This window comes from Oryx dammah, unplaced genomic scaffold (assembly GCF_014754425.2).
Source record: "Oryx dammah isolate SB20612 unplaced genomic scaffold, SCBI_Odam_1.1 HiC_scaffold_21, whole genome shotgun sequence".
In the NCBI taxonomy this organism is placed as follows: domain Eukaryota; kingdom Metazoa; phylum Chordata; class Mammalia; order Artiodactyla; family Bovidae; genus Oryx; species Oryx dammah.
In genome coordinates this window covers 41,765,279-41,778,894 of record NW_024070205.1, presented here as the reverse complement: position 1 = coordinate 41,778,894, position 13,616 = coordinate 41,765,279, and the positions used below count along the sequence as shown (strand labels likewise).

At 38.1% G+C, this 13,616-nt stretch overlaps 1 protein-coding gene across 1 annotated transcript in view; it reads left to right on the top strand.

Annotated features, from left to right (window-relative positions):
- Positions 1–10,923: 10,923 nt before the first annotated feature.
- Positions 10,924–13,616, top strand: part of FMO2 (flavin containing dimethylaniline monoxygenase 2) — a 43,039-nt gene continuing 40,346 nt past the window's right edge. The window contains exons 1-2 of the mRNA XM_040263529.1: positions 10,924–11,025; positions 12,907–13,044. Of these exons, the coding sequence (XP_040119463.1) occupies positions 12,913–13,044 (132 nt within the window). The 5' untranslated portion in view covers positions 10,924–11,025; positions 12,907–12,912. The remainder of the gene's footprint in view (positions 11,026–12,906; positions 13,045–13,616) is intronic.

Below are 13,616 nucleotides of genomic sequence, written 5' to 3'. Positions count from 1 at the left end.
ATGCATGGGATTTCTGCATATTAATTTCATATCCTGCAATTTGACTATATTCATTGATTAGCTCTAGTAATTTTCTGGTAGTATCTTTAGAGTTTTCTATAGAGGATCATGTCATCTGCAAAAGTGAGAGTTTTACTTCTTCTTTTCCAATCTGGAGTCCTTTTATTTATTTTTCTCCTCTGATTTCTATGGCTAGGACTTCCAAAACTATGTTGAACAGTACTGGTGAGAGGCATCCTTGTCTTGTCCCTGATTTTAGAGGAAATGCTTCAGTTTTTTGCCACTGAGGGTAATGTTTCCTGTGGGTTTTTCATATAAAGCTTTTACTATGTTGAGTATGTTCTTTCTATGCTTTCTGGAGAGTTTTGATCATAAATAGTTGTTTAATTTTGTCAAGGATTTTCTCTGCATCTATTGAGAGAATCATATGGTTTTTGCCTTTCAATTTGTTAATATGGTATATCTCATTGATTGATTTGTGAATATTGAATAACTGTTGCATCCCTGGAATAAAGCTCCCTTGGTCATGTTGTATGATCTTTTTAATATGTTTTTGGATTCTGTTTGCTAGAATTTTATTGAGGATTTTTGCATCTATGTTCACCAGAGATATTGACCTGTAGTTTTCTTTTTTTTGTGGCATCCTTAAAGTAGGTGCAATTTGAAAGGATAAACTACGTGTAAAGAAACAGTCTGAAATACACAGCTCTGGGGGAGAAAAAAGACAGAAGAGAGGACAATGTGCCCTTTTAAAATTTGGTGGTGAAGAGAGAAAGAAGAAAAAAGGGGGAAACAAATCTAGGGACTTCCAAGACAAAAAAAAAAAAAACTAAAGATGAGAGGACTCATAACCCTGCCAGGCTCCTCCACCCATGGGATTTGCCAGGCAAGAGTACTGGAGTGGAGTGCCATTGCCTTCTCTGCATGACCCTTCCACTACCATTTAAACAAAAGAAAAATCTTTAATACCAGAATTTTTCTGTTCTTCAGAAGGAATGAATCATTAAATGGGGAATCTAATAAAACATCCCAATATCATAAAAATAAAAATAAATAAAGAAGATGAAGACTCAGTTCAGTACAGTTCAGTTGCTCAGTGGTGTCCGAGTCTTCACAACCCCATGGACCACAGCACGCCAGGCCTCCCTGTCCATCACCAACTCCCAGAGTTTACTCAAACTTGTCTCTATGGAGTTGGTGATGCCATCCAACCATCTTATCCTCTGTCATCCCCTTCTCCTCCTGCCTTCAATCTTTCTCAGCATCAGGGTCTTTTCAAATGATTTAGCTCTTCACATCAGGTGGCCAAAGTATTGGAGTTTCAGCTTCAACATCAGTCCTTCCAATGAACACTCAGGACTGATATCCTCTAGGATGGAGTGATTGGATGTCCTTGCAGGGTCCAAAGGACCCTCAAGAGTCTTCTCCAACACCACAGTTCAAAAGATGAAGACTATGCTACATCTAAATAGATAGGGGGAAGGAGAAAGAGAGAGGGAAGAATATGGGAAGAAGATAACGGAGGGGGAGAAGGAAGGAGGGAGGAGAGATGAGGAAGGGGAGAAGAAGGGGTAAAGGAGAGGAAGGAAGAGAGAAAGAGGGGAAGAGGAAGAATAAAAGGAAGGAGGGAAAGAATATGGGAGGAAGAAAGGGAAGAAGATCAAATACTGCCCAGAAATCCACTAGAAGAGTTCTTTGTATGTTTCATCATCAAAATTAAAATTGCATGGTGACTTCCAAGTGGAAGGGCATCTGTAATAATGAAAATCTTTTCCAGCCTATAGTGGAAAGGGAAAAAGAACTTGGAAGCTTTGGGACATGCAATAAACAGTCTCCAATATGTCTTTCCTCACAAACTTAATTAGTAAATATTTCAGTTGGATATAAAACTATAAGCTGAAAATTTTATTACCTTAGAGTTTTTAAGTCATTGCCCCACTGTCTTTTAGCTTCAATATTATTGTTAAAAGTCCATTGTTATTTCTATTCTCTTTTCTTCTCATACAACTTGTATTTCTTCTTCTGGAAGGCTATGGAAACTTTTTACCCCTGCAATTTTTGTCATATTGAAGTGCCCTGTTTGGGGGTCTTTTTACATCTTCAGGTCTAGATCTTCACCAGTTCAATTTCTACAAAGATCAAACTTTCAGTTTCTATCCAAGATGGATGGAGGCCAGCCTCATGGTTATGCCATATTTGAGGGAGAAATATCTGTCCCTTAAACAAATTTTCAACCAATCTTGTTTCCTTACCAACATCTTTGCAGTTCCTGATGCCTTCAACTCCTAAGCCATCCTGACATCATCTGGTTTAATTCACCTTTTTTGTGTTACCATTCCTCTTGCAAATATATACGTTAACTTTCTCATTTCTTATTAATCAATTCCCATCTTCAAAAAAATGTGTTGACACGTCTTCTTTACTGTAATCTCCTCTCTATTCTGTGTATCCTTTGAATTTATGCTTTTCACGGGAGGATTCTTATTAATATTTCAGTGGGATTTCAAGGACAACAGAAGAGAAGCGTGTTCAGTTAACCATACTTAGGCTGAAGTTCTCTTAATTACACCTGTAATCTAATGAATAAATCTGGTGGTGGGGAGGAGTGGCTAAGTTGGAGGGAGTGATGGGCTAAGACTGAGAGTCAGGAGACAATCAGACCTTCAGTAAGAAAGGACAACCACCTGAACTTTGATAGTTGCAGGCATAATGGAGATAAGAGGCCAAATTTCAGACAAACTAAGTTGACAGAAACAACTGCAGTTGGTTATTGGTTGTAAAGAAGTCTAACAGACACAGTATATGAGAGAAACTTGAGCAGGTTACAATTCAATAGTAGCAATGTAAGTTCTAATTTCTGTGTGGGTTGATCAGGAAAGACACCAAAGATGGGTAAGAGTTTGATAGATGGAGATGGAGGCAGGGTATTATGATTAATCATTACAGTTTATTTGTAACAAGTTCTACAAAGACTAGGATTTAGATGTTTTTGAAAGTGATAAAACTGCTACTTCTTCAGATACAATCAGTTTCTGCCTTCCTGAATGGGGACTGTCATTTACCTCTTTAGGTAGATCCTCCCTTTGTTCCTTAGTTCATTGCTCCATTATTTCAGTAGTGACCATGTAAGACAAGCATCAAGCACTTTCCTTAGGTGAACCCAGGATTCAGTGAAGTTATCCAAATGCAGAGGCTTTTCTGATGGCTTAAACAGTAATAACTGTGCTTGTTTTAATAGTTATATATTTTCATTGTTCAAAAAACTTTTAATTAAAAAAATGAAAAATCTTACATTCACTCCTGGCCTGTATCTACCAAGGTCCCATCTCCCTTCTTTTCAGTTCCCATTCTCTGATCCCCTTGAGTATTCACTTTTATTAACTTCCTGAATAGTTTTTCAGTTTATTTATGCAAATATGAGAAAACTAAAATGCATTTTCATTTTATTCTTCTAGTTTTACACAAAGTATACCATGGTACATATACTGCTCTGTACCTTTCTTTTTTCATTTAATAACATATCTTGGCAAGCAGTATATAGAGAAGTTTCTCACTCTTTACAAAGCTGCATATTATTTGACTGTATGGATGGACTGTAATTCATTGAACCCAGTCTCCTATTGATGAACATTTTGTTTGTTTCCAGTGTTTTGCTATTTCCTTCCATTATAATATTGTAGGATCAAAGATTTTGTTTAGAAATAAAAATTGGATGTCTTAGCAAAGCCATGATCATTCAGATCTAGTGAAATGTTTGGCATTATTTTTGGTTTTGATTTTTCATAAATCTGGAGCTAGACCAATCTATGCTTAAAACCATTCATTGAATGATATATTTAAGCTTGTGTTTACTTCCAATTTGCCTTCCAGGATGCAAAAGTATAAATGAGAATATAGCAAACAGCAACATTCAGGCAATCTTTCCCTGAGAGATAAAAAACTGAATAGAAAGATATTGGTCTTGGCAGCACAACATGCCCCAATTAGGGGGTCACTCACATAGTGCTGAGGCCTCATAACTGCAACTTTGGGATGTCTTTACTGGAGCTTCCCAGGGGGCACTGGTGATAAAGAACCAGCTTGCCAATACAGGTAGAAAAGAGACATGGGTTCTATCCCTGGGTTGGGAAGATCCCCTGGAGAAGGGCATGGCAACCCACTCCAATATTCTTGCCTGGAGAATCCCATGGACAGAGAAGCCTGGCAGGCTATAGTTCATAGGGTCACAAAGAGTCTGATGCAACTTAGCACTCGTGCACTGTAATTCTACTACACTCTTATTCTATTATGGTTGTCCAGATCATGGTAACATGTCTTTTTTTATCAGCATGTATTTTTACTGTAGAGTATGAAGTTCTTATTGTCATTTGTACTGAGTATGGGATTATTCTCAAGAAGCAAACAAGGCAGACCAGGGTGACTACACTTTCTGGGTTTTAGAGGCAGTCAGGCCTGGGCTTTAAGGTTATCTCTACTATCAGTTAAGAGTCAACCTGGTAAGGGACTCTGAGATTTGATTCAGGTATATAGATTTTAAGAGAAGACACTTCAAGTATCAACTATAACTTACTCTTTAAATTGTACTATTATCTCCAAACCTTTGTTAATTCATAGCACTCAGTAATCCCAAAAAAGTTTAAAATATGATGAAATATCATTTCACATCTTTAATATTAGACTAAAAGAACCTCTGATTATGCCAAGTACCAGATAGAATGAAAGTCAGAGAATTAGTTATTGTTGGAGGGAGTATAAATTGGTACATATATTTTGGAGGACAATTTATCAATATCTAACAAAGCTGAAAATATGAATATGCTATAATCAAGTGATTCCACAGTGAAGCAGGTACCCTGGAGAAACTACTGAACAGGTGCCCAAGTAAACAAAAACAAGAATATATTATTTACATAGAAAAAATAGAAATAACCTTTCATTAAATGGAGAACTAAACTATAATATACTTATATCAAGGAATTTGCCACATGGTAAAAATAAATGAAATAAAGTTGCATAGATTTAGAAAACATGGATTTCATAAATATAACACTGAGCAAAAAAGCAAGTTACACAAAAATGTATATGGTGTGATATATTTTTATGATGCTATAATGTTTTATTCATTACATGTAGTAAAAGTATAAAGAAATATACAAAATAATATAAGCAGACTGTTTACCTTTGGCAGGCATAGAAAAGAATAAAATCAGGGAGGGTACAAAGAGGGTTTCAGCTGGATACTGAGTACATGACTATGAGTTATACCTTTGTAACTTTGTAATATATTCATAAATGTTAAAAATAAAGTTACATTTTTATCTTTGTAGTACAATAGTGATTTAGGGAGAAGTGGTCTTCATAATAGCCAAAAGGTAGAAACAGCCCAAACATTCATCAACTGATGAATGGATAAATAAATAAAACATGGTATCCATACAATAGAATATTATTCAGCAATAAAAAGGAATGAAATATTTATATTTTCTACAACATAAGTGAACCTTAAAAAATTACTGCTAAGTGAAAGAAGCCATTCACATTCAAAATAAAGCATCTTATTTGCAATAATTTCAAATCCAAAAAAAATCATATGATTCCAATTATAGGACATTTCAGAATCAGCAAATTTTATAACAATAGAAAGAAAATAAGTGGTTGCCTAGGACTCAGGGTGGTGCTATGTGCAAAGAAATTGGGATGTGATTCTGTACAGTTCTTTGGAGGGTGATGAGAATATTCTAAAATTGATTGTGGTGATGGTCACACAACTCTGTGAACATACTAAAAACCATTACATTACATGGTTGTATGGCTAAACTATTTAAATTAAATAAATGAATTATGTAGCATATGAATTATATCCCAATAAAACTTTTAAAAATCTGGTCCAAAGAGCATTTCCTTTGCTCAGACCTGTCATGCATCTGTTCCTTCATATTACTTTCCTACCACTTCAAAGAGATTTGGGGAATGTTTCTCTTGGTCCAAAAACTAAGGAGGATTATTTTAAAAGAGAATTGCCCCAGAAAATATAGAGCACATGGAAATGATGAGACTATATACATCACACGGGAGATATAGATGAGTTCATCCAAACAATAAAACTGAATCATAGTCAAAGGATACTAAGACTAGTTTGGCTTGTCATTTACCTAGTGGTCTAAAGCAATGTAATGAGAAAACGTGTCCTTCTAGCTCTGCACTTCCTCTTCTTAGGGAGTGATGCATGTTTTTATCTGTTGAAATATATAATTAAAAGTAAAAATGGAAATAGGATGATATCAGGGCTGATATATACACTGTTCTCTTGAGAGTAGCCATAATTAAGAGAGCTCAGAACCTTCCAAGAAAAGCTCAGGAGGTGACTCCAGGACCCCAGCCATGAGGATGGGTAGTGCCAATAACCTCAGTCCTTTACAGTAACCAGCATACTTTCCAGTCCAAAGTCTTCTCAGCAACTTTGTGCCTATTTTAGAACAACAACTGATAGTGACAGAATCCAAGATCTAAAAGTTTGCAGTTAGGACAACTTTACTTCAGTATTGCACTCCACCTCAATAACCTCTATTGTCCACTAACAAGTGGTTTTTCAACCTCTGTTTCAATAAAGTAACAGGGAATTCATTACCTCACCAAGCAGCTCATTCCCTTCTTGTACAGCATTTTTAGCCAAAAAGTTCTTCCTTATATTGAAGCAAACAGATTTTTGGAACATTCACAAATTTGATCCCGAATAGACTTTTGTGTTCACTCAAAATAGGCTTAAATGACCTTTTCCATATAACAGCCTTTTTGAAGGCAAGTACCATATACTGTTCAACATATATCCTCTGGGCTAAACAAAAGCTTTTTCAGGGACTCTTTATGATAAGGTTTCCAGAAACTCATTACCATCTTGGTTATTCTTAAACTTCCTTGTAGCCAAGTTAAACTCATTTCATATCCATAAAACAAGGATAGGTAATAATGTCTACGGGCTTCCCAGGTGGCGCAAGTGGTAAAGAATCAGTTTACCAATGCAGGAGATGCAAGGGGCACAGGTTTGATCCCTGGTTCAGGAAGATCTCTGGAGTAGGAAATGGTAAGCCACTCCAGTATTATTCGTGCCTGGGAAATCTCATGTACAGAGGAGCCTAGTGGGCTACAGTACATGGGTCTCAGTCAGACACGACCTAAGCATGCACACACACACACAAACACAGTTATGCCTATGGCCCTGAATTAACCAAATTACTTAATGCATATAAAAGTATTTTTACACCTTAAAATACTTTGTAAACATAAAATACTATTAGAAAGTATCTGCTTCCCAGAAGGCAACTTCTCAAAACATAGTAGAAACTTGTAATACACAATGTGATCTAAGGGTCAGTGGCATTGGAACCACCTGGAATCATGTTAGAAATGAAGAATCTCAGACCCATTCCATAGCTATTAAATCCACATCTGCAGTCCCAGGTGGCTCAATGGTAAAGAATCTGCCCGGCAATGCAAGAGATACGAGAGACGCAAGTTCAATCCCAGGGTCAGGAAGATTCCCTGGAGAAAGGAATGCCAACCCATTTCCATATTCTTGCCTGGAGAATTTCATGGACAGAGGAGCCTGGTGAGCTACAGTCCATGGGGTCACAAAGAATAAGACATGACTGGGTGACTAACACACACACAACAAGTATTTTATACATTAAAGTTTGAGGAACACTGTAGATTTTCATGGAGAAGGCAATGGCAACCCACTCCAGTACTCTTGCCTGGAAAATCCCATGGGCGGAGGAGCCTGGTAGGCTACAGTCCATGGGGTCGCTACAAGTCGGACACGACTGAGCAACTTCACTTTCACTTTTCACTTTCATGCACTGGAGAAGGAAATGGCAACCCACTCCAGTGTTCTTGCCTGGAGAATCCCAGGGACGGGGGAGCCTGGTAGGCTGCCATCTATGGGGTCGAACAGAATTGGACATGACTGAAGCAACTTAGCAGCAGCAGTAGACTTTCAAATGAGCATACACTTAGCAATTTCTCTTTTAGATTTCTATCCTGAGAATATAATGTGGTAAATGTGGAAGACATACACATAAATAAAATTCATGACAGCTTTTTCATAATAGCAAAAACTTAGAAGGAATCTAAATATATACTAATAGAAAATTGGGCAGGTGATTGATGTTTCATTTGTGGATATACTCATTCTCCCCAGGTGGCTTTGTTGCCCCTTGGCATACCTAATTTCCAGCTAGGGTTATCTGTTGAACAAGCTTCTCAGCTTGTGCTAATGGCAAGAAGATGCCTGCTCCCAAGCTGATGGCTGATGCCGTGAGCATAGTTGTATGCTCATTTGGACACAAAGGGTATTAATATCTCCAGATTATCTACCTGGGGAACATTTGCGCAAGAATTCAATCTCCCAAGGGTTCAAACAGTTTTAAAATACTGCTAGCAGCATATCCAAGTGTTTTCTCAAGTAAAATTACAGGACTTTTACTGAGATCATAATTAACTAGAGAAGGGACAGTGAAGATATAACTGGAGAACTGCTCACAGGCCACTTAAAAAATTTGTGACCCAATGTCAGTAAACTGGCTTTTTCCCTCTTTACTTGAGAAACATGTTCAGCCTTTCTGTTCCTTAGTTTTGACTATTGCCTTTGAAGTTTCTTTTACTCTTGTTACAGAGTTACTTTACTTATTAGACAGAGAAAAACATTCCACTGTGACCAAACAGTTTGGGAAATTTTAGGAAAGTGACATTTCCTGAATACTTATTTTAAAATATCAAACTACACTTCTCCACTCCAAGAGCTTATTTCTCTGCTTTATTTTTCTCCATGGCACCCATCATCAACAACTCTACTTGTTTATTGTTTTATTGATTGCTTGTCTGGCTCCCTCCACCAGAAGGCAAGCTCTACAAAGGAAAGAAGTATTGCCTCTTTTGTTCATTGCTGTGTGTACAGCATTTAGGAAGTGTCTGACACCTAGGAGGTGTTCCACAAGTGTTTGTTGAATGAATCTGCATTAAAAAATTTTCAGTGTCCTTAGGTCCACTGGTCTTGTTGGCTGGAGAACAAAGTCCTTCATCATTTAGACTATATCCAAGGTATACTATGGAATAGGAAATGGCAACCCACTCTAGTATTCTTACCTGGAAAATTCCGTGGACAGGGGAATGTGGAGGGCTACAGTCCATGGGATCACAAAGAGTCAGACACAACTGAGCACAGCAAGGTACACAAAGGCTTTATAGCCTCTTGATTTAGTCTTCCTAATTAACAGTAGTGCTAGTAATTGAGATTGTAAGCAAAGGTAAGTTATCCAGTTCTATATCAAGGCAAAAAGACAGCAATGGACAGGAAGATATTAGAAGTCCTACTGGATTCATCCAAGCAAGCAGATACCCAAGCAGAGACATATGATGATATATAGCTTTGGGGAGGGTAAGCAATCTAGGAACAGGTAAGTTAAGTTAGGATCCAGAAGTCATCAAGTCTAAGAAAGCCAGGCCAAAACAAGAATGTAAGCTCCAGAATATATGTTTGTGTGTTATATACACAGTCATGTCTGACTGCGATCCCATGGACTATAACCCTCCAGGCTCCTCTGTCCATAGAATTCTCCAGGCAAGAGTACTGGAGTGGGTAGCCATTCCCTTCTCCAGGGGATCTTCCCAACTGAGGGACTGAACCCAGGCCTCTGTGTTGCAGGCAGATTCTTTACCATCTGAGCCATCAGGGAAGCCTGTGAGTGTGTGTGTGTTAAAAGATTTTTAAAAGAATGTAAATTCCATGAGATCATTTGTCCAGGCATGGTGATATGTCAGAAATAGAAACGGGTATTTGTTAGATGAAAAATTAATCCATCAACAAAACGGAATTCATGAAGCCATTTTAAAAATGCTGCTATAACTGGGATGACCCTGAGGGATGGGATGGGGAGGGAGTGGGACGGGGGTTCAGGATGGGAGACACAGGTACATCTGTGGTTGATTCATGTCAATGTATGGCAAAAACCACTACAATATTGTAAAGTAATTAGCCTCCAATTAAATAAATAAATTTTTAAAAATAAATAAAAAATAAAAATGCTGTTCTAAGTTTATTTGAGACTGTGTGAAATTTGTAGGTTAATTTTGACAAAAAGTTGACCTCCTTATACTGCCTTCTCATTCATAAGTGTGAATTCTCTCTGCCTTTGCTTAAATCATAAAAAAAAATTAAAATTTAGTTCTTTTGCACTGTTCTCATTATGACTAATAGTATTTTGGAATGTTTTGAATAAATATGTTTTTTTGCATTATGTCTTCTAATGTATATGTATGACCTATGGAAATCTATTGAATTTTTTTTTAGTATTGTGATATTGGGTTTTGGTATTTCCTTTTCTATTCATCAACTGCTAAACCTGTGCCATTTTTAAACATTTTATGTGCTTCTGTATTACATTAACCAATTAATGGTTGTTGTTAAAGTGTATTTTGGAGTTATTATTTTAAAAAATAAATACACATGTTCAGTGTTTTATAAAAAATGTTGCTATGATATAAAGGTATTGCTATATTGTAGAGTGAAAAATCAAGTTGGAAATTATATATAGAGTGCAATTCCATTTTTGTTTTTGTGTGTGTATTATCTACATATATAAATATGAAAGATAAACAAAAATGTTATGGTGAGTAAAGGGATAATTTGGACTTCTTTTTATGAGCATATTTGCTACCTTGTTAATGAGCATTAGTTATATCCATTATATCAATAAAGAGGATTTTTAAACTCTCTGCATGATACATGGGTACCTGTACGATGTTATTACTGTAACTTTTACCCTGGACCTCAAGGATATAAACCTCTTGCTTCATTTCAGGACTCCTGACAAAGACTCTGGAGTTGCAGCTGGCAGAATGCCGGAGGAGAGCTGCAAGCTCCTCCCATTCCCCACAGGTTCCTCCGACTCTTAAAACGCTTCTGACTACCTCCCAGCACACAATCTACACGGAAAACTACTGTCAGCGCACTCAGAGGCAAAAACAGAGGTAAGCATGATAGCTGGGGAAAGAGGCTCAAAAACAAAAGCTCGGCACTCTGAAGAACTTAACTGAAGGGGAGGCGGGGAGCGGGTCCAGTGTAGCCGCGCGGGAGTGAGGGCTCCTGGTCGTTTCTCGCTCACATTCTCCGTAACAGGCCGAGGAGGGGGAGCGTTTATCAGAGGGCTCCGGTTCCGTGCTCCCGCCCGGGCCGCGTAATCTCGCTCAGCACCTTTCCTTCCCTCTTGCTTGCGGCTTGACGAACCCTTCAGGACTCTTCGGCCAACGTTGTGGCACATTCTGGAGAAGAAGGAGGACCCTTTATTCTAGGGGAGTAAAGACAGTACTTGCAAGATGACGGGTCTAGTCATTCTTGCACAAGGAAAGCCTTCTGCGCGCTTTGGGGACTCTAAATGTTGGGACTCCTCAGGCACTGAAGTACTGAAGTCCAGCTTGGTCTCTTGAAAACTGTGTTCACTGTTTGACAGTACAGGCACAGGTGAGAAAGACTGCAGGTTCATTTCCAGACCCTCCAAATAACGTGTCACACAAATTCTTTTCTTTCCCAAAGTTGGGTTTATATTATACTGCACTCTATTTAAAGTGTGCAACACCATTATGTCTTGGGCTTCCCTGATACCTCAGTTGGTTAAGAATCTGCCTGCAATGTGGGAGACCTGGGTTCAATCCCTTGGTTGGGAAAAGCCCCTGAAGAAGGGAAAGGCCACCCACCCCAGTATTCTGGCCTGGAGAATTCCATGGATAGTCCATGGGTTCTCAAAGAGATGGACATGACTGAGCCATTTTCACTTTCACCATTATGTCTAAGAAAGGCATAGTCTTTAATTAAAAAATACTTTATTGCTAAAAAGTGCTAACTATCATTTAAGGTTTCAACAAGTCCTAATAGAAACATCAGAGATCACTGATCACCGTACAAAACAGACTAATAATGATCAAGTTTGAAAATTCTAAGAATTACCAAAAGGAGACAGAGGGACGCAGAGGAATCAAATGCCGTTGGGAAAATGGTGCTGATAGACTTGCTCCATGCAGGGTTGCCACAAACTTTTGATTTGTGTTTAAAGAAAAGCTGGATCTGTAAAGGACAATAAATTGAAGTACCAAAAAAAAAAAAAGGAGATATGGCTGTAATTCCTTCACTTTGTGCTAGTTATGTTATGTTACTCACAAATTGTTTTACTTTTTAAATTCTTTTTCTGTATCTTGCTTGTTCTTCTGGTGGCTCTTCCATCAAAGAACCACTAAGTCAGAAGAGTGTGAATTGCTGTAGGGGTGTCCCCTGAGCATGGGACAAAGGAGGACATTTCTTGAAGTCTCATTTTCTCTTTAAATATATGACTCTTAGCATATCTTTTCAGAGAAGGAAATGGCAACCCATTCCACTGTTCTTGCCTGGAGAATCCCAAGGATGGGGGGAGCCTGGTGGGCTGCCGTCTATGGGGTCGCACAGAGTCGGACACGACTGAAGCGACTTAGCAACAGCAGCAGCATATCTTTATTAAGGGGGAAGTGGTAGTCTCTCATGCAAAAAGAAAAAAGAAACAATGAGTAAAATTGTTTCAAAATAAAATTTTAAGAAAAGGAACTTAACTGAAGACTGGCTCATATCCTTGGTACTATGTTTTTGAATTGGTTGGCTTTGTTAAATAGGTTGCTGTTAAACATTAAACCAAGACGTGACACAACTTAGCTTCTTTCAAGGGAAAGAGGAGACTGGGACTTGATTGGTGAGACATTTTATTCAAATAGTACTGCTTATTAAATGACCACTGCTACAGCATTTAAAGCCAGTTACTGTCCACACCATAAGGACTATCTTACCTGTTGCCTCAGTGAAGCAGCATTAACTGATCAACTCCTTGACAGGATATCATGGCAAAGAAGGTGGCAGTGATTGGAGCTGGGGTCAGCGGCCTGATCTCTCTAAAGTGTTGTGTGGATGAGGGACTCGAACCCACTTGCTTTGAGAAGACTGAAGATATTGGAGGACTGTGGAGGTTCAAAGTAAGTGAGATCTTCTTGTTTCTAGAACAGGTTGTTCTGCTATTGTAGGGTGATTCATACTACTGAGCCACTTTGGCTTTTCCTTAGCAGTTTTGATCAGATTTACTTCAAGCAGGAACTAAAGAAATAGGCTGGTGCCCAGATAGCCAACATGGCCTGTAAAAGAATCTTTCCCTCTGGATGCAATGGTTGTCTTGCAGCCTACATTTTTGTTATTCTCAAAGCAATATAATGATATTAGAGAACATTTTACAAAATAGAAGTGAGAGGCATTCTGTTCAAGACATGATTTGTAGTCTAACCATTGAGCACTTGCTTTTTCAGAGAGAGAGCTCTTATTACTGCTGACTTTTTTCTGACAATAAAATAAACAATGTTTGCTTGACTTTCTGATAGCACTCTAGTGTAACTATGGGCACTCTTTAAGTATCTATTGTTATTGTTCAGTTGCTCAGTCATGTCCAAGTCTGCAACCCCATGGACCGTAGCACAGCAGGCTTCCCTATCCTTTAAGCATACTATACTTTTCATATGTATAAAAGTATATATTTTTATACTTTCATATGTATAAA